General features: G+C 48.4%; 10 protein-coding genes and 1 non-coding gene across 11 annotated transcripts; 6 read left to right on the top strand and 5 right to left on the bottom strand.

Moving 5' to 3' along the window:
• Positions 1-2,717: 2,717 nt before the first annotated feature.
• On the bottom strand, positions 2,718-3,334 carry BJ212DRAFT_1448969 (HRDC-like protein; the record flags this gene model as incomplete). Its single annotated transcript, XM_041338620.1, has 5 exons — positions 2,718-2,793; positions 2,850-2,948; positions 3,004-3,081; positions 3,130-3,211; positions 3,265-3,334. 5 exons carry the CDS (start codon positions 3,332-3,334, stop codon positions 2,718-2,720), a joined length of 405 nt encoding a protein of 134 aa, XP_041188760.1.
• A 291-nt stretch (positions 3,335-3,625) lies between these two features.
• BJ212DRAFT_1484917 (uncharacterized protein) lies at positions 3,626-6,447 on the bottom strand (the record flags this gene model as incomplete). The annotated part of the gene is made up of 4 exons (XM_041340892.1): positions 3,626-4,306; positions 4,366-5,746; positions 5,798-5,935; positions 6,083-6,447. 4 exons carry the CDS (start codon positions 6,445-6,447, stop codon positions 3,626-3,628), a joined length of 2,565 nt encoding a protein of 854 aa, XP_041188759.1.
• Positions 6,448-6,828: 381 nt separating this feature from the next.
• BJ212DRAFT_1280566 (vacuolar amino acid transporter 5) lies at positions 6,829-8,740 on the bottom strand (the record flags this gene model as incomplete). The annotated part of the gene is made up of 10 exons (XM_041331565.1): positions 6,829-6,883; positions 6,945-7,033; positions 7,090-7,160; positions 7,223-7,526; positions 7,567-7,716; positions 7,765-7,910; positions 7,976-8,181; positions 8,229-8,440; positions 8,495-8,514; positions 8,569-8,740. 10 exons carry the CDS (start codon positions 8,738-8,740, stop codon positions 6,829-6,831), a joined length of 1,425 nt encoding a protein of 474 aa, XP_041188758.1.
• Positions 8,741-9,041: 301 nt separating this feature from the next.
• BJ212DRAFT_1382443 (uncharacterized protein) lies at positions 9,042-11,066 on the bottom strand (the record flags this gene model as incomplete). Its single annotated transcript, XM_041336698.1, has 3 exons — positions 9,042-10,367; positions 10,418-10,880; positions 10,931-11,066. Coding segments are annotated over 3 exons (1,785 nt in total), but the record flags the coding sequence as incomplete, so codon positions are not given.
• Positions 11,067-13,632: 2,566 nt separating this feature from the next.
• Positions 13,633-14,910, top strand: BJ212DRAFT_1590045 (interferon-inducible GTPase-domain-containing protein). Its single transcript, XM_041342479.1, has 2 exons — positions 13,633-14,465; positions 14,524-14,910. Exon 1 carries the CDS (start codon positions 13,753-13,755, stop codon positions 14,458-14,460), a length of 708 nt encoding a protein of 235 aa, XP_041188756.1. The 5' UTR covers positions 13,633-13,752; the 3' UTR covers positions 14,461-14,465; positions 14,524-14,910.
• Positions 14,911-15,011: 101 nt separating this feature from the next.
• BJ212DRAFT_1484914 (uncharacterized protein) lies at positions 15,012-15,443 on the top strand (the record flags this gene model as incomplete). The annotated part of the gene is made up of 2 exons (XM_041340891.1): positions 15,012-15,313; positions 15,365-15,443. 2 exons carry the CDS (start codon positions 15,012-15,014, stop codon positions 15,441-15,443), a joined length of 381 nt encoding a protein of 126 aa, XP_041188755.1.
• A 372-nt stretch (positions 15,444-15,815) lies between these two features.
• On the top strand, positions 15,816-18,340 carry BJ212DRAFT_643094 (methylenetetrahydrofolate reductase-domain-containing protein). Its single transcript, XM_041343729.1, has 8 exons — positions 15,816-16,080; positions 16,134-16,204; positions 16,254-16,386; positions 16,438-17,076; positions 17,129-17,305; positions 17,358-17,624; positions 17,684-17,902; positions 17,951-18,340. Exons 1-8 carry the CDS (start codon positions 15,994-15,996, stop codon positions 18,173-18,175), a joined length of 1,818 nt encoding a protein of 605 aa, XP_041188754.1. The 5' UTR covers positions 15,816-15,993; the 3' UTR covers positions 18,176-18,340.
• A 209-nt stretch (positions 18,341-18,549) lies between these two features.
• Positions 18,550-21,497, bottom strand: BJ212DRAFT_1484912 (ELMO/CED-12 family-domain-containing protein; the record flags this gene model as incomplete). The annotated part of the gene is made up of 13 exons (XM_041340890.1): positions 18,550-18,641; positions 18,693-19,077; positions 19,126-19,282; positions 19,337-19,483; positions 19,537-19,681; positions 19,733-19,844; positions 19,903-19,941; positions 19,992-20,270; positions 20,320-20,419; positions 20,473-20,819; positions 20,872-20,961; positions 21,018-21,126; positions 21,190-21,497. 13 exons carry the CDS (start codon positions 21,495-21,497, stop codon positions 18,550-18,552), a joined length of 2,310 nt encoding a protein of 769 aa, XP_041188753.1.
• A 1,337-nt stretch (positions 21,498-22,834) lies between these two features.
• On the top strand, positions 22,835-24,367 carry BJ212DRAFT_1484911 (uncharacterized protein; the record flags this gene model as incomplete). Its single annotated transcript, XM_041340889.1, has 3 exons — positions 22,835-23,860; positions 23,913-24,002; positions 24,053-24,367. The coding sequence occupies 3 exons, from the start codon at positions 22,835-22,837 to the stop codon at positions 24,365-24,367; spliced, it is 1,431 nt and encodes a 476-aa protein (XP_041188752.1).
• Positions 24,368-24,808: 441 nt separating this feature from the next.
• On the top strand, positions 24,809-26,923 carry BJ212DRAFT_1302929 (uncharacterized protein; the record flags this gene model as incomplete). The annotated part of the gene is made up of 2 exons (XM_041333343.1): positions 24,809-25,201; positions 25,256-26,923. 2 exons carry the CDS (start codon positions 24,809-24,811, stop codon positions 26,921-26,923), a joined length of 2,061 nt encoding a protein of 686 aa, XP_041188751.1.
• Positions 26,924-27,067: 144 nt separating this feature from the next.
• On the top strand, positions 27,068-27,149 carry BJ212DRAFT_t111. Its single transcript has one exon. It is a non-coding gene; the product is annotated as a tRNA-Pro (tRNA).
• The last annotated feature ends 14 nt before the right edge of the window (positions 27,150-27,163 follow it).

Below are 27,163 nucleotides of genomic sequence, written 5' to 3'. Positions count from 1 at the left end.
GACGAGGATCCAATGTGAATGTCACCCAAAGAGGCTCCAAAGGAATAGCAAAAAGACTCACATCCATACAACGCATAGCAGCGCTAAGTATAACTGGTGCCATGAGAACCTCGCCAACAGACATGCTTGAAGCCCATGCAAATCTCCTACCAATACCACTACTCCTACAGAAGATTTGTCACCGAGCCACCCTCCGCCTAGCCACCCTCCCCCAATCCCATCCGCTATACAGCAAACTCCAATGGATAGCAGGACACAACGTTCAGACTCACTGTTCATCATTGCACAACCTACTCCACACCTTCCGCATCTTCCCAAACGACGTCAAAACGATCAACTCGTCAAACCAAACGAGAGCGTCAGAAGAACCAGCATACAAGACACAGATAGTGAAGGACAAGAAGGCCGCAAAACAAGAGCATGAACAACTCAAGGACATCATCCGCATATACTCAGACGGATCAGGATACAAGGAAGGGATTGGAGCCGCAGCAATACTGATACGAGAAGGACAGGAACTGCGAATCTTACACTACCACCTAGGATCAGATGCAGAACATACAGTATACGAAGCTGAAACACTGGGCCTAACGCTAGCAGCTCGCCTCTTAGCCACAGAATGAAATGTGACATACCCAGCATCAATCCTAATTGACAACCAAGCAGCCATAGTATGCGGAACCAAAGCAAACAAGGACAGCAGCAACTTCATTCCGGAACAGTTCAGCAACATGATCAAATCGATTTCGAAATGACGGGACGAACAAGGAGACTTCGATCTCACCATCCATTGGGTACCCGGACACGAGAACATACCAGGCAATGAGCTAGCAGACCGCGAAGCCAAGAAAGCTGCAGAAGATCCCAAAAACAGCAGCCCAAAACGTCAGCTACCCAAATATCTACGAGATAAGCCACTCCTATGCAATGCGCCTGCACTATGAGCCGCCCAGAAGATAAAGGTAAAAGAACTCTGGAAAACCCTATGGACAAAGTCACCACACTACACTCGAACTCGCGATATCGACCCATCAATGCCCTCCGCCAAATATCTCAAACTCATCAACAACTTACCCAAACAACATGCCAGCATGTACATCCAGCTCCGTACTCGACACATCCCCTTGAATCATCACCTCCATCGAATCAACAAATCCAACACCCTGCACTGCCCAATATGCCCCAACACGAACGAAACGGTTCACCACTATATCTTCAAATGCCCCCAATACTGAAAGGAACGCCATATCTTCGCAAATGCCACACGTCGAGACACACTGTCAATAGCCCACATCTTAACATCCGACAAAATCACCCCACACCTCATCCGATACATCAATAGCACTGGAAGATTCAAACCAATATTCGGTGAGAATTAACATATGTAAAAGAACATAACACACCACAGTAAAAATGTCACAGGGAAACATACCCAAACCGCACATACCAACCCGAACCACACACTCTCCCATGAAAGGATCAACACTCCAACAAAGCTGTCACTGACGGGAACCACAGAAGACACGATTACAGAGGAACCACATAGCAAAATCAAAGAACGAACCAGACAAGACAATGAAGCTACGACCCTATAACCAACCTCCCCTACTAACACGTCTTCCTCCCGCAGCTTTCCTTTCGTGCCTGCTCACCTCAGTGACAGAGTACATGTCTGCACCATAAATGAAAAGCATCCAAACCCCCCAAAGATGAAAGATAGCTAATGACGAGACAATGTCCAACATAGGGTCTACGACCCCAAAGGACTAAATCTGAAGCAAAAAAAAAAAAAAAAACATGGTCAGACTGCCACCCGCATAACCGTTACACCAAAAGGTGAAATACTGAAAGCTTAGCTTTCAGCATCAGCAACAGTATATGTACTGATTATGGGAACTCAGGTAAGCCGGCGTGCTTACACCGTCGGCGGCGAAATATAGGACTTGCGAGTTGGGTTGGTCAACCTGGTACGTGACCGGTTAATGAGCGAGCATTCGCCTTGTTAGAATGTAAGCTAGGAAATATGACATATTAATCTGTGTGATGGTAAATGCAGGGAAAGTGGGTTAGAAGTCATTGGATATGCAAAGATATGCAGATGTTTTCATGAGCATTAGCGACTATAATTTCAAGGGGTTCGATTGAATTGTGAAGCCAAATGGTCTTCGCGATTCAATCACTCATGTTCTGCGATTGCATCATTGGTGTGACAGTGCTAGCTTAATCCCGGACTACAAATTGATTAGCACTATGCCCCGTTCTTACATTCTGGAAATAGGCATCGATCGACATGCACGAGCCCAATGCACTGAGCGAGCTGAGGTATTTTCACTTGACTGAAGCAAGATTTGCGTTGAATATTTTTCGGCATCGGAGCGTGAGCTCTATGTACTTGGCACCTTAAGCTCGCTAATGGGCAGAGACATACGAGTTATCAAGTTATTGACATTGTTCTAGGCTTGTTATTATTGTTATGAGGTAGGCATTCGCATGATGAAAACACTGGAATGGCAGTGTATGATAATCCACGTAGAACTGGTACCTGAATGACACAGAGGGCAGTAGTAATGTGCTTTACTCGGTCTCCAAGATGTGAAACCCACAGATAGAGGCTCAGCATGCATGTACTTTGAGGTGCCAAAGTACTGGAGCAAGTCGACAACGATAGGAGCGGACCAGCGATGAACGTCGGACAACATGGCAACGACCGATATCATTCAGGACTGGAACTTCCTCATCAACTGTATCTCGTCGAGTAATGCTTGCAATCTATCATCCTCGATCTTTACCAGACTGCACAAGAACGTTCATCACATCGATATAAACAAATAAAAGAACTCGTGCATTACCTTGGGATGACGCTCTTTGCCTCCTCAGCATCGACGGGACACAAATTGGCGATTTGAGCGGTTTCGAATTGCGTCAATGCGGGTTCGCGTCGAAGTGTTCTAAAGTGAAGTCAGTTAGGGCGAGTAGAGGGTATCGATAATAATTGAAACAGACTCTCGCACCGCGCTGGCGGAATCGGTGGTGTTGAATTTCGCAAATGTCTTTACGTATTCGAGGGTCTTGTTATAAACACTGGCTAGAGGTAAGGGAACGGATTATGATAGGAACCAGAAGTCATACGCAGTGTCTGGCGCATCCTTGTCCCTATTTTCCAGCAGATACTTGACCTCGGATATCAGTAAGCAACCAGCATTGTTGAACTCTGTGGAGTAAGTTGTTGAGAACTAACGTTACAGCAGATGGAAGAAAGTATACCTGCTCCGAGCTTAAGCGCAGAAGCATCTTCTTCCTCGAGGAGAGGCCTGTGCCGTAGTCGGGTGGTCATGTTCAGCCACTGGGTGTTCACGCGGTTTGTTTGGCAAAGACCTCCGAAAATAATACCTATAAGCAGACACAAACAATACTCTGGGCAAAAAGGACTTGTATTATATGTTTACACATTTTTGTAATATATCTAGTGAAAACAACCTCCAATTCCCTGTGTGCGAATACATGCAACGATAGCAACGACATGCAGACTTAGCTAGCGCAAAACAATAGACACAACATGGGGCGGCATCACTGAAAGCGCGTTAAGTAGACTTCGAGCTGGGTGAAGACTGAACTTACCTAAATCCTACGTCGCAAGAGCAACAGAGGAAACTTTCGGCACGTTTGAACTAACATCGTTATCTTCCACTGATACCATTGCCATTTTGTCAACCAAAATGGCATTGGCGATAGCCTCGCCGCGTAGCTCCTCGATCTTGTCCTTGTCCTGTGAGCCCGCTGGTGGGCTACGGCACTGAGGCCCCCCGGGTTTCCAAACACTCTTTGGATTAAATAACTCTACATTTCCCTTCAGCGGCGGCCTCTCGAATCCCCCGTCTGTGTCCTCAAGTCGGGTATTACAGGGAGCGCCTGTCACATTAGATTGCGTGTTGGAATGATTGGCGAGTGTGTTTCCGTGTGAAGTGTTATTACCCGGCATGAGAATGGATCGAGTCGATGATAAGTTCGTCCAGACACCTGCAACAGCCGGTATGCGCTTCTCAGGCGTGGGCGACATAGACGACAGGGGAGGAAAGTCGGTGGGCTGAAGTGAGACAGATGGATTTTGATGGCCGCGTTGGGAATTGTTCCTAGCGGGAGACATAGTTCGGGAATTCATTGAGTGATCGTGATGTCGAGGATGGGTGGCGTGGAGTGTAGGTTGGGGTTTCAGGCCGACGGCCCAATCAGGTCTTGCGGGTAAAGGATGTTGAGATGATGTTGACGTGAATGTCCTTCGTGAAGAGGATGAAGTCGTTGAAGATGACTACAATAGGGGGAGTGAGTCAATAACAAAGAAAGGGGCAGCCATGTCAAATGACTCACGGCTGTTGATGATGCTTCGTCACCTGCTGATATCCTGCCACAAGCGTTTGTGTTCGAGTTACCAGAAGGCCTTCTACTAACCGATGAGCTCAGGCGTGGGCCCACCACCTCACCACCTGGACGGCTGGCCACATTGTTTACACCGAAGCCACCCATACCCACTCCTGGACCATAACTCCAGGCGCTACGCGCCGGAGGGGCTCCACGAGGCTTGGGGCCCATCGAAGGTGAGTGCGTCAAGTCGCCAGGATACGACCGATTCGAGGGCATGGCGTCGTTGCCTCCAGCATTATTCATATATCCATTACCCGGATAGTGTCCATGGTTCTGAGCAGCAGAAGGTGAGGCTTGTACGTGTGGAATGTGAGGCGGTTGGGGGAAGTAGCCGGACATAGGCATAGGGTATGGTCCATAAGGCGGTACAGGAGGCGTAAAAGTAGAATACTGCGACGCCGGTGGCGCGACCGATGTAGTAGAAGGTTGCTGCGCCGTATGTTGCATGGGAGGAGGAAGTGACTGTTGTTGCTGAGCGGGTGACCATGTGTACGGTACGTAAACGCTTGGATGCGCGGCATGTTGTGGAGAGGGATACGCCTCCATTGTCCCATGCGCCGCCGAGTTGTCTGGCACATGCATTGGAGCTTGCGGGTGAGGATACGGGTAAGGGGCGTAGTAAGGATAACCAGGAATATAGTTTGAGGGTGGTGGTGGCTGAGGGTATGCGTACACATAAGGATTGACATAACCAGGTTGTACAGGAGGTTGGGCTCCATCGTACGGGGCAGCCGCCGGGGAGGGTTCATACAGGGTGGGGTATTTGAAAGACGACGGTGATGGCGCTCTGGACCCTCTGGAGCTACTTGAACCACTGACATTAAATACAGGGGCGCTCGATCGCAGGCTTCGCGTAGACCCGTTTGACCTTTTATCGCGTACGGCAGGTCCAGACCACTCGCTCTCCGTAGTAGGGGAACTGACGGATTCGACATCAATGTCACCGGTACTACTAGTCTCCCCAGCACTCGTTACAGAACCGGAAGTAAGGCTGATCGTCGACGAGCTAGCGCTCAAATCCTTCTCCTTGCATTTCTCTCTCTCCTCGAAATCCATAAAGATGCGTGAACGTGCTTCATTATACGCGGCCTCGCGTTCTGCGATCGTCTTATGCTTCTTGCTACTTCCAGTAGCATTACTTCGACCACCCTGGCTTCCGGATTCGGATGGTTCTACATCGGAAAGCTCAGGATCTTCTCCAGTAATTGAACCAGCCTGTGAGTGTGGTTTTGACCGACCACGGTCAGCAGTAGATCGTCGCATGATCTTGATAGTTGGGTGGGTCGAAGGCTGTGCAGGAACGAGGGCCGCTATGCGACGGTTGGGGCTATATTTGACTAGCATGAGTTATGATACTATGATGTAGAAATATACGAACATTTTACTATCCGCTGAAAGAAGGACGCTAATCGTCTTCGATACAGGGTCAGTCTCTGGCGACAGTTTATAGTAGGCGGAGCATCTATGCACCAAAAGGCGCTGATATGATGTAGCAGGCATCAGATCAAGCCGGGGCCTAAAGCTAAAAGCCGTCAGCACATCAAAATTAATTCAACGTCGTAAAGGGCCATAGAAACAGCTGCGCCGCATGAGCACACGCAGCACTATGTCGCACATCGCGACGCAACAACACCATGCACAACGAACAGACAAAAAGACGCACCTTCGGTCATTGATTAAATTCTCCATCTGCTCACCGAGCTTCAGGACGTATATCCTATCTTTACTTTTGAGGGCTTCGATAATCTGAGGATCGACGTCGGCGAGGGCGCTAGCGCCCTCCAACTCTGCAAAAGTGTCAGAATCAGAGCGCGACGGTGACTGGACATTTGCTGGTTCTGTAAGAGGGGGTGATGTTGAAGTCATGCTTCGTGCGAGACTCGACTCTAGCTGAGAACTGGAAGACGTGTGGGACAATGAAGGAGATGGTGATGAAGAGCAGGATATATAGGGCGCAGGAGATGCTGAAAAGGAAGGCGTCGATAGCGGCTCTGTATCGCAAAGTACAGCAACCAATGCAATTATCATGGTCAGCATTCGGAAACGCATTCACAAATTACTTGAAAGGGATCTGGAGGCGACTCACGAAATGACATGGAGACTTTGAACAGTAAATGGTTTGTCGGCGTCGTACACTGAAATTAAGGACCTGTCTAAAGAAAAGGTCAGGACAAGAAGATTGGAGGCATCTGGTGGTCTAGGGGAACGTAGGTGTTCAGGATGAAAGTCTAACAGGCCCCAAAATCCCAAGCCTAATCCACCTCTTCCCACGACTCTGACAGTCTCCACAGCATGTTATATGTAAGGCGCTTCCACAAAGTCCACACGTCGTTTGCCAAAATGCAAATTATATTCTCCATAAGAGAACAAAATATGTTTAAATGTACGGATATTTTACAGGACCTTCCATCAGTTGGATAAATTTTCTGAGGGATTGAAAATTCGGTAGATGTTGTAACCCGAGCTGTTGAAACGATTTAAAACCCCGTTGCTTTAGACAGCAGTACATGCACAACGTTACGTACCAGAATACAAACACACAGCACCCATACCCTGCTAAAGCGAGGGCAGCTTTATTGAGCGTTCTGCTCATGCTGGGATCATCGCGAGAGATCTGAAACCCATGGTCCTTAGCAGCGGTTCCGAAAGCATCGGAAGTCAGATTCTCACCTTCCAGAAGAGGAGCCCAGGAAGAATAAATGAAATAGTAGTGGATCCAGTGGTGCCAACAAAGGATAGCACTAAGTAGGGCAAATTGTTAGATCAAAACGGTCACCTCCTCAGCATCAGCCAAACAACTTACCCATCTGAAGGTCATCAACGAAGTACGCGATAAGGAAACCGAAACCAGTAATAGCAGCGGTCAGCAGCGTGTGTTTGAAAGGGGACATGTCGGTAACAGCATGATCCTCATCGACAATTTCATCGTCATTATCACTGCTAGAAACCTTGATAGGGGTTCCTACATGGAAGATCTTGTCCAAGCAATTCCTGCAAGGTTGCACTTGCAGGGGATATGAGAACGTGATAAGCAGGACGATGGCCAGCTGCCCAATAGCGATGAATATCGATGTCGAGGGATACATGGCGATGATATTAGCGCCGACCTTAATGAAAATCGTTAATATACACATGTTACAGAAGCACAAAGCAATTACTCGCATTGGAACCAAAGGTCAGATAGCCAAAGAGTGCGATGACCTCATATACCATGATGGCACTACCAATAGAAGTTCCAATAACGATATTCATGCGCTGTTGCGAGTTCGTCTTCAGTTCATTGAAGATAGGGAACAGCTTGAAGAACTATTGAGTCGATCATCATGGTACAGAGAAAATCCATACATTCTGGGCACACGTAAACGCAAAAACTTGCACAGGGAAAGTCGAAATGAAGTTTGGCGTGAAGTGGATGAGATGAATGTCGCCAGCTGGAGCTGTACCTTCTAAAGGATTAAAGTAGCATATAATGACTATAGCCAAGAGGTATACTGGGTTGCGTGCACGCAGATTTAGTCACCAGTCTCAATGCATGATACTACGGGTTTGAGCTCACCGACGGAAAATAGGACGACGTAACTTGCGTGTCTAAGGCTGTCCAAGCGACGAAAGGAAGCAAGAGGAACGAGGATGAACATGATGAGCGTGATCCAATTCCGGCCTGACAGGGCCCACGCAGGCGGATTAGTGTTAGGCGAAGTCAAATCATGGTATAACGATTCCACAACATTGGGCATGAGCGACTTGATAATGATGAGATAGCTGAATGCCGTTAGTATCACCAAAAGAATAACCTCAAGAACGCCCACCTGATAGATACTCCGAAACACTTGATGGCTATTGCAGCATCAACGAATATGGCAGCTTGCGGAAATGTAAGCTGTGCAATCGCAAAAAAGGAGCTGCTTCTATGCGGTGCGCGTCTAGCCGATAACGAGAGTAGGTACAGACCGAAGGCGCCAACACAACCGGAGAATATACATGTAAGGATTCCTGGTATGATACCAGAAGACGCCATAGCCTGATGACATCAAATAAGCTCATAGAAACTCCCTGCAGGTCTGCGGAACCCTACCAAAGGAAAGGTGAGCATGCCTGCACACAAACTAATTAATTCCAAGAAACTATACATTGAACGAAAGCACTCACCGCTGCCCATGATTGTATTTGTAAGGTTGCTCACGCAGCTCAGCATGCTGGCATGACCTTCCTTCTGTTGAACTGAAGGAGCGGCACCCCCTGCAAGAAGGGCACTGCTCTCGCTATCACCTACGGTTGCGTCAGTCGTCGTTGTGAGCACCGCTCCGTATTTCTGCACCATCTCGTATGAATCTAAGTCTAGGTCTAAGGACTCGGAAGTCAGGCTGGCAGCAGGGGTCAAGTATTCGCTACGAATGGGGTTGGATAACACACGGCTGGTCTGCACGGGGCTGAACCAAGTACTGGTCAGTGATAGGGAGTGGATAAACCAAGCCAGGGTGTGAGAGAACGACAAACAAAGGAATACCTTCACGAGGCGACCCTCTTCTGTCAGCCACACTGGAATTTGAATATGTACCTGCCCCATTTGGTAATTCATCTGGCTCAGTTTTACGTGCACTGTCTGTTTGGTACACGGATTTACTTGTATACTTGATTCTTGTGAGATTCAGAGATTCATAACGAGGTATATCATGACCACTACAGAGTCCAGATAAAGGCGAAACCATATCAAAGCTTTGAAAAACAAAGATAGCACGATGCAAAACAAAACAAAAACTCATCAATACCGAATACGACTGTGACTGCTTCCCAAGCGGCCCGTCTGCCGTTCCTTCTGACGTGCTTGCATCCGTTGGTGTCGTAGATTTGTCATAATCTGCTTCCCCGTGGGGGACAACTCAGAGGACGACGCAGGTGAGGGTTTGTCCTGCAAGTGCGGTGAACGGAAACCAAGGGGTCGCAGGGGTGTCTTTGGTTGGGGAAGCTGAGATGCCATGTTATTCTCTTTATCGCGCGGAGGCATGTGAGCAGATGAAAAAGCTTCGACTTGAGATTTATCCTTTGCAAGAGATGGCACGCTTGCGAAAACATGAAGTGACGAGCTGCTGCGTGCAAAGATGGGGGTTTGGCTATCGTCATTGAGGTCAATAATTTTGGAACGCTGAGATGAGCGCGGACGAGAGGATGCAGGGATGAAAAAGGCTCCGTCTCCACTGGTGGTGGTAGCGAAACCTGGGTATCTAACATCCGCATTTGATTTTTCTCCGAAGGCAGGTCTGGAAGGAGTGCCTTCAGCCTTGATGTCTGATAAAGGTGGCAAATCATCCTGCAGCCACGGACTGGGATTCGACCTAGATCGCGAGGGTATCTGGGTAGAAGCACGTGGACCGTGAGGACCTCGACTACTTTGTCCACTGCTACTGGTCCGGCCAGTATGGTTGATGATGACAGGTTCAGATTCTGAGTGTACAACATGATGCGGTAGCTCCGCGTTTAGAGTTGGTGCAGCTTGCATAGATTGCGAAGAGGGAAATACGAGCGGTGAAGCAACTTTGGCATAGGTGGATTCAGGTAATTGGGTATCGCTGAGAGGTGGTTGAACGTCGCTGGATACCAGATCCAACATGATGTGCAGGGGAGGAGTGACTTTTCGTGTCGGCAGCCTCGAGGGGCGCTCTTCAGAAATCTTTTTCTTGTCAGCAAGAAACCCAAATATCTGCGAGGCACGTTGGTGAGACATTGGATTCCCATAAGGTGAATTGACGTAGACGTTGCGCGTGATTTCAGTGGAGGCGCTGAGCTCTACATCAAGAGAGGAGAATGTGGGTTGATTTGGTGCAGAGGTGTCGCATTCAGTAGAGAGTGTGATGCTGTGGTCAGCGTGGTTGAAGTGGGAGGACATGAAAAGGGGATCGCGAGGTGTTTTAAGTTCAGAAGAAGATGCACAAGAATTATTATCTGTTTCACTGGCAAATCTTCAGAAAGTGACGCATTAAGAAAATAAAACGCCGCTTACCACAGGACACTCTCAGCCCATTCAATGTCGCTGTTGTCACAGAGCTCGGGGCTAGATGGGTTGGCCAATAGTTGTCGGAAGGTTGAGCCAGTGCGACGTCTTCGCAGAGGTCCCTTGCCTCCTGCGACGGGTGGGGTATTGGAGAATACGTGAGAGTCTAGGCATCCATTCTCATCATAAACATTGAGCAAGCTAGCGACAGATGGGTCCTGGCGAAGACGAAGAAGACGGTTCTGATCGCGGGGCGTGATGGGTACGCTTTTAGCGCGGCGTCGTGCAGAGTCATTTAAATTCCGTTTCGGAGTTGCAAGACTGTCCATAGGAGGGTATGCATTCGGGAACTCGGTGCGGCTGTGGACTGTGCGACCGTGTACGGTTACTGTATAAGAGTGGCGCTGAGAAACGCTATTGAGGGTCGCTGTAGATGCAGCCGGCGCCGGAAGAACATTGTTAATGGGATGAGCTGAGGAACAGATAAGTATTCAAGAAAGATATTGATCGTAATTCACTTACGGAGAGGTGGAAGTGATGCATAATTCGAACCTGATTCGACAGGAAAACGCGCTGAAGAGGAGCGCAGAAGTCGGCTTACTGCCGCCTCAGCATCTTCCTCTCGCGTCGACTGCAAATGTTTGGGTATTGAGGGAAGGACTCAAGGTCATGATGCGCCAATTCTCGTCTCTTTGACTTCTTGCTCCCAATCGAAAAGAATTTCTTCAAAAATCCCATGTTAGTTATAAGCTTCGTTCGCTGTGTATGTTACCCGGTTTATAGACGTGGTTTAAAGAGCGTAAAGATCGTAACGAAGGGAAGGAAAAACAGAAGTCGATGATCTGCAATCTCAACTGTAACCAAATAACTCACAACAACACACGTCTTTTTGGCACGTGATATTGATTTTTGATTTCACTGCGGCCAGACTTGCTCTCATCCGCTCTAGCTCGCAATGGAACAGGTGCGGTATACAGCGCACTCCTATCGTAGATTGCTAAGCCAGACAATTTTCGTTTTGTACTCGAGCTGAACCACAACTACCCCTGTCGTGGACAAGGTACTGCCAGAGTTAATCGTGATGAAGGCTCCCTATGCTTTGTACCAAGTTTTTGAACAGAAACATCTTAGACCCATCGAACAGGGGATTGGGCAAATGGAAGCACTCCTTCTGATGGGACAAACTTTCTACTGAGAACCCAGCCTAAACTTCACCACGCAGATCCTCAGAACCATAGTGCCAATACTACCCCACTTGCTCTTCAGAGCTCGTTAGTAGATGAAGAAGGTACCTCCCGATTACCAGCATGGGAGACCGAGATATCCAGGTTCATTTGCTTGTGACTGGCTGACGTAGACCTTATTAATGGTTGTGCGCATTAGACAGCCTGCATTCTTGCTTCGGAAGTATCTGTTCCAGGTCTGAGTTACTATGTGAATACGCTGCTGAAGAACATCGTGTATTCGTATCGTATAGGTCATGTTCTAAACACCCTCAACATCCAGTTCATTCACCCTAAAGAAAAAACATCCACTTTCCGTTTCACCAACCCTATTATCCGATAGATTTTCACCGAGTTGAATATTGCCAATAAGACGGTAGAAGAAATCACTTCAAAGACCTTGGAATTCATCGGACAAAACAAGTATTTCGAGGAAAGAGGATGCTCCTTCAGCTCGGGAGTCCATTGTGAGGCCTTGCTTCACAGAGACCACTCCCTCAATCCCATGTCTCTCCCTTTCGGCTATTGGGGTCTCGAAGCTGTGCTACTCCGTGTTGTTTGAGGTATACAACGAAACTGCCCGGATCAGGTGATATCTCAAAAGGTTGTAACGGTAAATTGTGTCCGCGCTGGAGCGCTCCCACATTCAGTATTGGCAACGTTGGTGTTGGAGCTCAGCTGAAGGAGTCACTGCACACAAGTGAAACAGACTGATACCTCAGGGACAGGTGATGAGCCGGCCATAATAATAGCTGTAGGTACGAGTTCCGTTTAGCGCTAGTGAGCTTGTATTCGAAGTTTGCAAAAAGCCAAATTTTGAATCCTTGATAGCACTTGTCAAATGCCCCAGTTTCGTCGGAGAGGCAGTGTGACACGATAACTTCTATGCGGGTGAGAAATTTTGCAGCTTTGTGCTCAAACACGGTTTCGTACCGGCTTCTCTCTGGCAACGTAGGCTTGACAGCTTTCTTGATTTTATAGATTTAGAGTCTGTACCAAATCCTACATGCTCCTAGTGTTTCCTTATTTTAATGTTGTGTAGTTGTGTTATGAAAAACTGGTCGGAACATTTTGCAACTCTGGGCCAGAGATAGTAGTAGAGATCTGATCCACGGCTTCTTATCGACGGATGGCATGTTCTATTCTACCCTCAGCACAACACATCAGAAACTACGTGAATAGCTTTCAACATTGCCGAAGTTATTCCACTTTGTTCGTACCAGCCTTGTCTCTGTCTGGACAAGTACTATAAGACCTGTACACCCGCCCTGCTTGCCCCCTTGTCAAATCGTTTTTTGTGGTCTTCCCTGCAGAGTCATCATCAGCTACACATTGTATTCACATTATTGTAATCCATACATAGTAGGTGAGCGAAGCTTGAAGTTCTGCAGTCCACAATTGCTCAATATTCAATCTTATTCTAGGTCGCATCGTACCCACACAGAAAACACGTTGCCACGACACCCTTCTCAGCAGCCCCATCCACCAGATTTCTCTGTACTGCATGGTTTTCTTCCTCGCAATCCCATTCGTGGTCCCAGCCATACTGTCTGCGGTGATTGTAGCTGTAGTCAGCTGTTTCTTCCTCGCGATCTCACTAGTGGTGCCTGCAGTGTCTGCAGTGATTGTAGCTTGTAGTCAGCTGTTTCTTCCTCGCGATCCCACTAGTGTTGTCTGCAGTGTCTGCGGTGGTTGTAGCTGTAGCCAACTATTTCTTCCTTTCGATCCCATTCGTGGTCCCAACCGTAGTGCCTGCGGCAGTCAGGGTTGTAGCCAACCGTTTCCTCCTCGCGATCCCATCTGTGGTCTCAGCCGTAGTGCCTGCAGTGCCTGCGGCGGTCAGGGTTGTAACCAGCTGTTTCTTCCTCGCAATCCGATTCGTGGTCTCAGCCGTAGTGTCTGCGGTGGTCGAGGTTGTGGCCAGCTGGCCAGCTCATTCTGCAAGAGCCAAGCAACTGGAGGTAGAAGAGGCAGCAAGGAGGATAGAAACCTCGGTGCAAGCTGCAACGGTTGTCTGCAGAAGCTAGTCGCAAAGTAGAGGAAGCGAGGCTCGCCGTTGAGCGTAAATGGTTCGAAGGCGTTTACCCCGAGTGTCACCCTTCAGATGAAGATATCAGTCGGATGAAGGCCCAGTATCATTACAGTCCAGGATTTATTCACATCGCCGTTGTTGGCTCTGCTGGAGCTGGCAAGTCGTCCTTCATTAATGCCGTCCGTAGTTTGTCTAGAAATGACCCCGTGCCCGCTCCTGCGGGAATTGTCGAAATCACTGACACTGTCACGAGGTATGCTGATCCGCGCCAAGATTCTCGGATGGTTTGGTACGATGTTCCCGGATCAGGCACTCCAAAGGTGCCTGACTGGCAGTACTTCAATGACATGGGCCTCTACATCTTCGACTGCATCATCATGCTTACAGACGATCGTTTCTTGGATTCCGGCCTTGCCATCCTCCGTGCCTGTAAGCCGTTCAAGAACATTGAGGTGCTCCTTGTTCGCTCCAAGTCAGACCAGTACATCAACGACATGGTGTGCGAGAAGATGCCGCAGGATTTCGACCCTTATGATCCAGACGTGGACGCCGAAACACTTTCTCTTTTCCCGCTAAGGAAATTAGAAGAACGGCAAAGGTTCATCGACGAAACATCCCAGAATGTCCAAATGCACCTTGAGAGGGAGAAGCTTCTTCCTAAGAAGGTCTACGTCATTTGCATAGACGCCATGCTTGCAACAGTGAACAAGATCCGCTCACCAAAGGCAATTGACGAGGCAGACCTTCTGAATGATATCAAAGGAATTGTGTTGGAGCGTCTGCAGTTGGGGTGCTAAAAAAAGTCAGATACCCTCGTTCAATTGTTGATCAAATTTACTTAGTGCAATTTTTTCCATCAGCATGTCTTGCGTGGCATCTTCAGCATGCATGATATCATGTATGTTTTATCTGTGATATAACCAACAGCTTGCAACAGTAAAAACATGCATGGCTATGGTACTATTACAATGCTCGTTATGGCATATCATGCACGGATACGACAGTATGGCCTGATATATTACGACTGCACAGTACCTACTACTGTCTTTCTACTTTAAAAAGATCTATAGCGATTCAGTCACGTCTACATACGGTTCTCACGTTCTATTATCCTCTGAACCTCGAACTCTGGACCCTCCCGAACCTAATCGTGGTTCAGTTCGAGGTTCAGATCTAGAACTGGACAGCGGCAACTTTCGGTCCGCTGGCGCCGCTACCGATTAATACTGTTCTTTAGTCTCCGTCTCTCATTAATTAAATAATTTACATAATGGATGGACACTTCACGTGATATGTACGTTTGACTGTAGCGGGAACTTCAACTTTCGAGTTGTGCTGTTCTTGTACGATGCCGACGCCGCTACTGGTTGTGGGCAGCACTGTCCGCGACTTTTGTATGCTAGAGCGAAATTTCTTGTCGCATATCAAACTTGTCCTATTGTTATTGCTCATGTTTGCCTCGGCGTTGCTTGAAATCCGTCTCCCTGGACCTCCTGGCACGGGACAATCTGAGAGCTTGGGGTCTTTCAGTTTACCCCTTGCGATTCTTCAGTTTATCGCTGCCCTGCTTACAATCGCTGCAGCATTCTGGGAATATCACACAGGTCTAGATGACCTGATGAAAGTCAGGGCCTTCTTTGTTGTACACAGGTAAGTTTGCAGTTCCTCATACTTTGTCATACTGATAACAGTCGCTCGCAGAATACACCATATCATTATGGCAGCTGTCACTTTCATTATCGTGGCCACCTGTATCATATATGTTGTCAAGAGCAGTTAACGTTTGCCAGGTGTGGCAACTCTTCTGTGACTTCGTGCATCCTTGTTTCTCATGCTCCTTCTATCAAGGGGCATTCCTCGTGACTCGTGAGAAGGAATTGAAATTCACGAGAGTATGTGACCCATATCTTCGTGTCATCATTCCCGCGATATCACCTTTCAAAACTCTCGAGGCACATAACAACCAAGTGTTGTATAAGAATTGTTTCACTTTGTTGTCTCTGCGTTGGTCGATACACGTCTCAATGAAAGTTTTGGTGCATTCTGATACCTCTCACGCTCTTGTATAGTATACTCAGCTGTATTCGGTACATCATTTCGAACTCTGATATGTGTGAGACTCTTCGTGCTTCGAAGACCCGAGCGGCTTTCGCCACAAGCGGCAAGCCAGCACAACTCGCTAGATTACGTGATGAATTGGCGCAGGTCAGGAGAAATCCACGCCTCATGAAAAGAGCCGCGGGGAACTATTAAAGTGTCCTTAAATAAAGTGTCCCAGACCTTGCTCTTAACGTTATCGATCGCAGTCTCCTCCTTTCCTTCCTTCATCAATGAGAATCAGCAAAAAGATCGAGCAGTCCAGCAAAGAGGGCAAAATATGGTGGTCATTCGAGTATTTTCCGCCTCGGACAGCTCAGGTGCGACCCCATCGCGGTCATCAGACATACAGTTATCTGAATTGTGTTCATAGGGTCTGCAAAACTTGCTTGATCGTATAAAGCGCATGACCGCATTGGGCCCAGAATTCATTGACATTACATGGTAGGCGTTTACTTATAAGATGAGAAGCCTCTTTACGCCCTGTGAATAGGAATGCTGGTGGTCGGACGTCTGATTTAACTGCACATATGGTGAAGACGTGTCAAGGCTCAGTGGGCATAGAAACATGCATGCACTTGACATGTACGAACATGCCTAAAGAAAAAGTCGACATTGCTCTCCAGGTGTGTATTCACGTCCGATTTGCCTGTATACCACTTTAATATTTATCACAGGAAGCAAAAAAGGCCGGCTGTTGCAATGTCTTGGCCCTTCGTGGTGACCCACCTCAAGGGAAGGATGAGTGGGAGGCAGTCGAGGGTGGTTTCGTGCACGGTATTGACCTAGTCAAGCACATCCACAATGAGTATGGGGATTACTTCGATATCGCAGTCGCTGGATTCCCTCAGTTCCAGCTCCTTCCGCCCGCAGAACGCGACCTCGAGATGAAGTACCTTAAGGATAAAATCGATGCAGGTGTCAACTTCATTTTCACGCAGATGTTCTACGACGTCGATATCTTCATTGATTGGGTGAAGGCAGTTAGAGCAGCTGGAATCACAATTCCAATCGTTCCTGGTATTGCTCCTGTTCAAACGTGGAATGGCTTTTTAAAGGCGACATCTCTTGCGAACACCAAAATTCCACAATTTTTCTTGGACGCTCTAGAGCCCTATAAAAACGACGACGAGAAGGTTCGGGAGATTGGAACTAAACTCGTGGCAGAGATGTGCCGGAAGATTCTCGCTGCTGACCTCGATATCCATGGTTTTCACTTTTATACCATGAACTTGGAGAAGGGAACAAAGATGTTGCTGGAGGAGCTGAACCTTATGCCTCGTGTAGAGACTATCAAGCCTTTGCCCTGGAGACAAGTATGTGGACACCCTTTACTGCTCAATACCTTATTCTCATGTTCTGTTTCAGTCGCTTACACCAAACCGACGGCAAGAAAACATCCGTCCTATCTTCTGGGCGAACCGGACCGAATCATACCTTTCGCGTACTGAAAACTGGGATGAGTTCCCAAACGGTCGGTTTGGTGACTCGCGGAGTCCCGCATATGGTGAGCTCGATGGATACGGTATCTGGCTCAAACAAACGGCGAGTAACATATAACACGGGCTACCAATTCAGTTACTGACTTCTATTACAGAAGGAGGAGGCTTTGAAACTTTGGGGAGAGCCCAAGACATTCGCAGAAGTCGCATCGTTATTTAGCCGATTCTGTCTGGGTGAACTCAAAGCTCTTCCATGGTCAAATCAGGCAGCATCTTCCGAAACCTCAGCCATCGCCTTGCAACTCGCCAAGATGAATGAACTTGGGTTCTTGACCATCAACTCTCAGCCCGCCGTTAATGGTGCAAGGAGCGACGACCCACAGTTTGGTTGGGGTCCGAGCAATGGGTACATCTACCAGAAGGTAAGCACTGCCCTCGATACGCGAACTCTCTCTTGACATCTGCATCTGCCATCTGTTAGGCATATCTAGAGTTCTTTGTTAGCCCTCAACTACTAGAACTCCTGCTTGCCCACATTGAGCGCGATAGCAATATGACCTACTACGTCATCAACAAACAAGGTGACCTGAGGACGAACACCCATTCCGATGGACCCAATGCTGTTACATGGGGAGTTTTCCCCGGTAAGGAGATCATCCAGCCGACAGTTGTCGAGGCTCTCAGCTTCATGGCGTGGAAGGCGAGTCGTGTTTGGCTCGGTACGATCATTCCTAATATTGCTCCACAGGACGAAGCATACGAACTAGGCGTCAAGTGGGCCAACGTTTATGAAGCAGAGACGCCATCACGCAAACTCATGATGGGGATCTTTGAATCATCATACCTCGTCAACGTCGTCCACAACGATTTCAAGGATCCACAAGCCATCTTTGAGCCCTTCTTCAAGGCAGGTGCTGAGTACGCAGCCCAACACACCAACGGCTCTGCTGCACCCCAGGCACTTCCAAACTAGTCTTGATCTCAAGAACAAGATCTATTTCGCATACCCTCCACGTTCCGCATTGCGGGTTCAACCCCCGTATGACATGCATATCCAGCACAACTAATATCTGACACCCAACCACGCCACTGACAAGAAAGTCCTCATTCCATCGCATCAACTGCCTCAGCTTGTATATCAGCCACCACTGCATCAACTGCACACTGCATCAACTGCATGCATCCTCTCGATATAGTTTCCACGAGACAAGGGATGTTTATTGTAAAAGCCGTATACGAGCAACTAATAGATTGTTTACATGATTATCCGTCATCAAATCTCATTACGTCTTGATAGACGTACATGAGTCATAATTATAAGAGAAAAATACAACCAACCTCATCGCATCAGATGAGATCTGAGAAGAAAAAATCGGTATTGCTTGGAGGAGGTCCTGCCACCAGTCCACTGGGTATATCAACCTTCTCGCCTGATAGATCTAGAAGAAGTTGTGGATTTCTCTGCGGTACGAGAGTGACAATCGACTCACCGAGAAGCTTGATTTTGAGGCCAATCTCTGTCAATGCTTTGATGTACCCTGCTGTTTCCTCGGATGTGACATGACCGCTGTCCCGGCGAAGCATGTTCAATCCATCAGTCCAATCTGCCCACCGGGACTGATCCGACGCGATTTGGTCCGCCAGGGAGCCTTCAGTGGCTGTCAGGAGAGAGAATGATAGGGGTGATGGAGTGAGACTGTTAGGCGGAGGTAGATCGAGGTGATCTCGCAAGATGTTTGGCGGAGATGCACATGTGCCTGTGGCGATCTGGGTGATTGCTGCGATCTCAATCCGCTCTGGTAGATCTTCGAGTCCATTTCGAACGGGGAACTGGACCGTACTGTCCACATAGTGGAGATATTTCAGGCCGTTGTCCTATCGAGCCAATGAGCTTACTTTGGGAAGCACGCATCAGATCCATACCAGTCGTATGAATCTCCATTGGCCGTTTGGCCGCCGCGAAAGGCCGTTGGCTGGTGTGGGGATGCCATTGATGAACCATGCCCCTTGAAACAGGCACTGTATTCGTTGTTGACGGACGAACTCGGCGGACTCGCGGGTGATCTTCTCTTTCAAGTTCCTTGATTTCCCAGTATCAGCCAAGAACCCCAAGATCAAATACCAAAATTCTTACCGCACAGGAACCTTGCTTAGAAGGTCGTCTTCTGCTTCAAGCTCTTGCATCTGCCTATCCCTCACGGCGCGATACTCGCAGTCGAGGAAATCGTGCTCTACCTCGTGCCATGGCTTGGTGTTTTCCCTTTGCAATGCCACTTTGACCCTTGAGGAAATCAGCGGTGAAAATTACAAGGATTAGGAGGCATCATGACGTACTGGCTTCGAGCGAGCGCCACAATGCGAGAAAAATCGCCTGCTGCAGAACCACTCTCATTCCACATTCGCAAGAAAAATTGTGTGGCAAGAGCGTGGACCCGGTAAAAATTGAGGAAAAAAGGCTGGTATGTAGTTGATGTTGAATCTGATGATGGGTATATTAGATGAGTTGCGTACTCCGCGACAGATTACTGACATGCAGGAGCGAAAATCACCCAATGCTCTGCAAGTAGTTCAACAATTTCATTCGAAGCCCTTGCAATGGGGCATCGCCTGTCTACCGGACGGCTCAACTGTTCCAATATAACCTACCGACGACATTGATATTAGTATTTGTGACGAGGAACAAGAGTAAAGAAAGCTCACTTTTGAGAACAGGTCCGGGTCATCTGCAACAAAATTACGCTGCAACACGATTGGTCAAGGGAACATAGGGCGAAAATGACGGTGCTGACCAAACAATCAAGCCCAAGCTCCCCCACTTCTTGAAACTCATGCACCAGATTCTCACTTGAAAACCCAAGCTTTCGCCACTTCAGTACTTCACCATCATTATCCCGCCCATCCTGAACCTTGCTACAATTCCATATATATTCAAGAGCAGACTCATGAAGAGGCTCGACTTCAGGCTCGACAAGCGTCGATTTCTTACGGTATGTCACACGCACGATATTGGCCTGGAAGTCGAGAATCGAGGACGTAAGGTCATCTATATTATGTGACGACATGAGTCGCTGGAAACTCCATGAGTAGTCCGTGAAATACAAATTGGATGCCACGTACTATAACGGCTTTCCGAACGTTGAGCCGCTCGAGTTCAGAAATAAACTCATCCCACTCAGTATCATTGACGTGCGAAAGCAGGGAATTGATCAGCATCATGCTGTAGGAATGTCAGTGCCCGCCCTATCTGAACTGCTTGTGCGTTGCGCATACCTATGTAGAATCATCGCAGTATCTGCGCTTCCAAGCCGATTTACGACAGTTTCCAATGATCCTTTCTCCCTCCGCATCTGCTGGAAAACGATCTGGAAACCGTATCGATACACCGAGCCAGGGGGTGCAACTGGGGGAGCTCTACTCGAACTGGCAATCAGTGGTCCAGGCGCATTCATTGGGTCAGCTTCAACAAGCTTCTTTAGAATAGCAGTGGCAGGGCGGCAAACGTTGATGAGAGAATTTGGCGAAGAGAGGATTTGGACGACTTTAAAAATGAAAGTGTTGTCGAGAGTTGACCAGCCATAGTCCAGGTCCATCAGGTTGTGCATTGCTTCGAGAGCGTACTGAAATAGATGCTTAGGACTTGACTCTACACTTGATCAAAACGATACGCACTGCAAGTGTGTTTCCATGCTCAGTACAAATAACTTGAGCGAGCTCGGAAAGACCCCCATGACTCAAAAATTCCTGAGCAAACTTTTCTTCCTGGGAGAACGGCCATTGTTGACATGAGCACCCACGAATAAATAAACCCGACGCACTTTAATGAACTTCTTTAATGACCAGAGAGCCATTTTGAAGGTTCTCTCATCTCGGACGAGGAGTTTCTGGACGATCTCTGCCGCCTCGATATTGGGACTATTGACCAGCCTGTAGAGCATTACAAATACAGCATCAGCAATACATCTCAATCATAATCCTAGTATTACACACTTGAGGTTTGCTTTGTTCTTGATCTTCTTCCGCAAATTCTCATTCACGATCAGCTCGTCGGTATCTTTATCCCTCAGAGCGAAATTGGAGGAGGGCTCTGTAACTTTAAGATTAACGCAAAGCTGCCTGACTACATCATCGACGGTGAGTGTAGGGTCGATTCGAGTGCGGACAGTCACGCCCTCCTTGGTGGTAACATTGTTGGTTGGAATAAGTCCTGTTGACTTGGGACGCATGCTATTCGTTGCAGGCGGTGCGAGAGTTGTGCGGGAAGCGCCAGGCGCTGAGGAACCATTGGTAGTTGACATAAGGGTATTTGCGAGGTGAGAGCGAGGTGGAGATATTAAATGAATAAAGATGGTTTATCGAGGCGATCTGGGATCCAATGGGATATTCCTGAGGAGATGGAAGGCGGTTATTATAAACGGACATATATTGCAATAAGTTATGGTCAGGTATGGAATACATCGTCTCCACCACGCGTCGTAAGACACGCAGCTCTGACTGACGTGCAAATATTCTCGGATTTCATCGCGCCATCTGTAACAAGAGAGCAATATACTCACAGTATGTTCTGGCCAAACCCTTGCGCAAGCACTGACAAGACCTGAAAAACGGGAGATGAGCATGTAATTGTGGAAGCAGGACATCGATTATGATAATATAAAATTCAGATCATGTAGTCTATCGTCTGCATGTAATGAAAACATTCGGCCTGACGTGCAAATAAAAAAATAGAAAATGGCTCATCAGATAGAGCGAATCTGGACGGTTACTCACCGAATTCGAGTGCTCCAAGACTCCAAAGCTGCTGCCTAAGATGAAGGGAATTAAGTAGCGCGATACGCGGTGAAAAAGAATGGACGGTGGTGGGATGAGAGGTGGAAAAGCGTTGTCGACAGGCTGGTCTGCAGCCCGAGACAGGCAGTAAACGGGCTGGGTGATCTGCACTGCAGCGTGGTGTAAGCACGAAAATCTGATGAGCACTGCCGGGCTCTCCACAACAACGACAACAGAGACGAAGTTTCAAAGAGCACTGCCAGAGCAGAAATCGGTGAAAACAAGTGACATAGACGCGTTTAAGCGCGCAACCAGAATATCGTGAGATCCCGTCGCTTCCAATCATCGTGAACATCAGATCATCATTTATCGTATCATTTCTTGGACAACTTTGCAGGCACTCAACAACGATCATCGCAATGACCGGAACAATAACGATCTGCGAAGGTTCTCTGAACCCATTCAGGACGAAAATTGACCTATAATTTGATGGAAGCCTTGTGAAAAGACACGTTTCTATTGACTCTGCAACGTACGCTGATGAAGATCTGAACAGAAACGAATCAGCCATCAACGAATTTCCCCTCATCCTGCTGGGTGTAACCGACGTTAGGCGAGGACCTTAGCTACTAGTCACGAAGTCTCTGGTTGGCCTCATTTGTAGCTGATTTTTGTCGATCACAATTGATGCGCAATATGTTTACTACTTGCAATTGCAGAGCAACTCATGACGGTGCCCGGTACAAGTCCTAAGTCAGCCTCTCTGAACGTCACATGTACGCACTGAGCGGCTGACTGCTAAACGGACCTGTCCTTCTTCTTGCTGACTTCTGGACCATTGGTTTGCCTCTACTGGTTGTTCGCCATGTCATCCCATACCCTCCCGAAGTCTTTCGCCATCGAGCGCTCGGATTCTCCAGCATCATCAAATGGGAGAGCATCGATAAAGAAACCTCGACCCATCTTCCGAGACTTGCGAAACACTCTGGCACTGCAGGCAACCGAGAGCAGCCGTTATAGTATCGAACAAGGTGTCCCCTTTGACGGTTTCTCTTTCTCCATCACAGAAAGTCCCTCCTCTCTGGAACGTCGTAGGAACCACCACGGAAACGGCAAGTATCGAGTCAGCCCTATTGCCTTCTCTGCTACTCCGCATGCTGCACCCTTGCTCGACATGCCAGGGTACGCACCCGTCGATGCGCTTGCCTTTCGCGTTTCAAATCGTGATACGCCTGCTGAAGAAGAAAATATTTTCATTAGCAAGCGTAGCTCATCGACGATCGTTTCATATTCTGATCATGGAAATCCCGGTATCGACAACAATCCCTCACTTCTAGAATCCAAACATGCTGCCATCCATCACTGTACCAAACCACTCAATCCGCTAAACCGTCGCGTCGTCGATCGGGAGGCCCTAGCCTTCACTATCCCTCCGTGTTCTCCTATACTCCCGCTCAGCCCACCTACTGCATCAAGCTCTCCGATATCTGACCTTCTTTCCAAGCATTCTGGTAGGATATTCAGGCTCGTCCCAACCCAGAATGACCGCCTCGTGCATGCTGTTGCAACCGACCTGACTGATTACCACGTCGAAAGCCCGCTGGAAAGTCCTTGCTCGTCCTCCCCGACACATATCGGCTTTCCTCCCGATATGCTCGCACTGCTTCAGGAACTCGATGAGCTTGCTGGTTGGGTCCAAGATTTTCCATACCCTGAAGAGGCTTCAGGGGCACTTGATATTCTTACCACTGGCTCAACCGTACCTGTATCATGTCCGCATGCGCTCCAACAGCTCGGCAATGACCTAAGTCATCATTCCCTCCAACAATCCGCATTGTCGGACAAAGGTAAGAGGCGGAGGCTGACCGAATCCACTGATGATATATCCGAGGTAAATTAATTTGCTTTGTTAGCGTTTTTTCAAGGATTAATCTGCTTGGAAGTGCCAGTTTCCAACCAGTCATTCGGCCATTTCACCAGCCAGCACACCCGTCGCACGGAGGCGATCAGTCCGATATATATACGACCCTCGGGTATATATATTCCTTTCATATCATCCACTCTTGGTTGACAACTCATGAAGGGCACACCATCATTTCTTGTCGGTAGTTCTACCTCACCGGTCGTATACCCCGCAGAAGGGTACCGGAGTCCCCCTCGCGAAGTCATCACACCTGGTTCATCTCCCATTACCAGTTTCACTGCAAGCACCCCTGTCATCCGAGCATGCGGTCGCCGCTCCGTACCCAGTGTATCTCCGCCGCCCTTGGTCTCTCCGCCTACTGGCATGACTTCGTTCAAGGCGCTCTTTAAGAGGTCTCGCTCCAATACGATGTCAGTGCCCCGGCCAAACACGTGCGGGAAGGGAAAGAAGAAATTTGGGTGGCTGAAGATTTAGCGGGTCATGGTATAGCGGTGGTAGTGGATTTCTTTGAATTTTCTTTACATAATTGTTTCTTTTCCCTTGTTCTGTGCTCTCGTCATATTTGTAGTAGTTTTTCGCTTAAAATGCCAATTTCAAATTCGCAAACATACCGTACGTATCGATATATTTTACTCCAGCGTAAGGCCGACAACAGTCTTGAGCTTGAACGAAAACAACAGGGCTTTAACGAGTTGACCATGATCGCTGTGTAAGTAAGTCTGTAGACCTATCAAGTAAACCCTAGTCACTGTACGGTATGACTCTGGCACAAGTCAGCCTCTTCAACCGGAGGACTAAACGCCGGAGTCAGCCGCGACCGTTCGCTTCAGCTGGGGACCATGATATTCCTTGATGTTTGGTGTGTCTGCACTTGGTCTGCACTGTTCTTTTTTCTGCTTTGCTTTTTGGTATCAAATGTCTTCCGGGTCGCCCTCACGCATCCCTCGTCTTCCGGGCCGCCCATCTCCCTTACCGTCCCCGCCGTCGCTCGAGATCGCAACTGTCCTCGCTGAAGCAGGCCCGTTCGACGATCTCAAGTCACTCGTTCCATCGCTCTCGTTTACAGGGAGCTCGGCAGATGATGAAAGTGACTTGGAGGACGTGCCGCCATTCCCAAAGGATCACAAGCCACCTATATTTATCATCCAAGGTCACCGCGCTCAAGTGCCATTTGCTGTTCGTTCAGGTGTCATCGCTCTCGGAGATATACATCCAGACGAACACATCGCTCGTATCGTTCTTTCTGCGCCAACGATCCCGCGCATGAACTTGGTTATGAAGGAACAGCTCTTCATGAACACGTGGGTTGTAAGTTGAAGATTTCCTGTGATTTGTTACTTTAGCTGACGAAAGCAAATGTAGGATAGGCTAACTCCCCAGCGTCCTCCCAGGCACGTCCCCTGGACCAGCGATAATTCTATTCCTAGGCATGACTGGATTTCTGAAGGTTCCATCTTTCCGGCTGGGACTATCAAGTTGCAAAATGGGAAGATACGACAAGCACGGGTGGATCAACGGATCCAGAATGGGTCTTCCAAAGAAAAATTCCTTCATTCTACGCCCTGCACTCCAGGCATCCGAAGCCGCAGGGAGACTGCTGTTATTTCGAAAGAATGTCCTGGTCATCAGGTCGGGTGTAATCGATGGTCCGTTCACGTTCCAATGGCTGCTATCAAGCAAAATACAGTTTCATCTGGACCAGGACTCATTACACCCGTCCGTGGACGAATGGGGACACGGACACATTCCTCGGCCAGTCCCGTTCTTGAATCTTGCTCTGATAAGACAATAAAGCAACTGCCATCAACATGCCGCAAGTCATCTCGCGCGTTGCCACAATTCGGTTCTATTAATTCCCTGGCTATTCGAAGAGGCAAGAAGGTATCCGGTTTGCAGCTCAAGGAAGTAGACGATTTGGAGTATCCTGATATCCCTACGGCTTTCCGCGGGTCTCCAACCGTCTGGTCACCGAAATTCGATCCTGGCGTTCCCAGCCTGAATGGAAAACCTTTCACCGATCACAGTAGTATGATATCAAGCCTCAGATCGCAATGCGCCACACTTACGAGTGGGATCTCAACGCCCGTGACGCACGAAAATAGGGAATGTCAAGATGCATTTGTTGACTCGGACACGGACTCTGTATCGTTGATGCCATCATCCTCCCATGACGACGAGTGGGCCTTTGAGAACGACCTCGATCTTGATCTTCGAGGCGCCATTGACAATGGATCTCTTACTCCGACACCTTCATCGACGCCCAAGATCGTACCTCTGAACGTCACTCCAGATCGTTGTTCCGCCCGTGCCAGTCTAACTCGTCCTCCCTCACCTCCTTGTCTGCAGTCAGTAGTCCCTGCGGTCAAGGTCTCTCCAGCGCCACTGACTGGTCCACCATGTGTCCCTCTTCCCCCTCCTCCTGTTTTAATTACTCCTTCCACCCCTCCGCGGGTGAGAGGAATTTTAAAGAAGGTCAAGAGCGTTCGCTTCGAGGATGTCAGATGCAGTCAAGATGTGGGCCTATTCATTATGCCAGTGCCAGAGTCAACAGCAGCAAGGCGCCCTTCTCCTCTACGGAACAGCTTCATGGGGCCTATCGATAGCGCTACGTCGGCAGATGCAAAGGAACCCGTGAATACTGAACCCGTGACAAGTCCTACTACGCCGCTGCTCGAGGCAATTCAGGAGCCTGTCATCAAGAAGTCGCACATGATGAAGTCCAAGCTCGTTCCAAAGGGTACCATACTCAACTCTCATCGCATGTCTGAGGTGCCCATTCTGAAATTCGTCGACACCAATGTCTGCCAGCAGGTCCCGCCTGTACCCGAGCTCAACCGGCCGGCAACTTCTACTCCTGGCCGTCATAATCGTATCGCCAGTGCGGAAAAGGAAAACGGACAAACTGCTTACGCTCGTGCTCGCAAGCGATGGTCGACGATGAACGAGAACGATCTCAGGATGGGAGTCGAGGGTGCTGCCCCCAAGAGCCGTCTCACTACGCCTCTGCGGAACATTTTCAAGTTCAAATAAATTACATGTTCGCGGGCCTGTCGTTACTCTTACGTTCCTTGCTTCCTACATTCATTATATCATACGCTCTTTTGATCCTCTTTTTGAGTTACTCGTCAAACGCTCTTGCCTCGTCATAGTGTTATATGAACTCGCGAACTTCAAGGCCTGGTGGTCTAGTAGTATGATTCCTTGTTAGGGTAACCGTGTTTCGAGGAGGTCCCGGGTTCAATTCCCGGCCAGGCCCAAAATTTTGCCTTT

Source organism: Suillus subaureus (genome assembly GCF_016647635.1).
Source record: "Suillus subaureus strain MN1 chromosome Unknown BJ212scaffold_37, whole genome shotgun sequence".
In the NCBI taxonomy this organism is placed as follows: Eukaryota; Fungi; Basidiomycota; class Agaricomycetes; order Boletales; family Suillaceae; genus Suillus; species Suillus subaureus.
Note: the sequence above shows the minus strand (reverse complement) of the source record. Positions and strands in the feature narration are given on the sequence as shown.

Excerpts from the sequence above, each read along its gene's own strand:
- BJ212DRAFT_1590045 (XM_041342479.1), top strand. The coding sequence starts at position 13,753 with ATGAAGGCCCAGTATCATTACAGTCCAGGATTTATTCACATCGCCGTT.
- BJ212DRAFT_643094 (XM_041343729.1), top strand. The coding sequence starts at position 15,994 with ATGAGAATCAGCAAAAAGATCGAGCAGTCCAGCAAAGAGGGCAAAATA. Across the intron at positions 16,387-16,437 it reads AAGTCGACATTGCTCTCCAG|GAAGCAAAAAAGGCCGGCTG; the intron begins GTGTGTATTCAC and ends TATTTATCACAG. Across the intron at positions 17,306-17,357 it reads GTATCTGGCTCAAACAAACG|AAGGAGGAGGCTTTGAAACT; the intron begins GCGAGTAACATA and ends CTTCTATTACAG.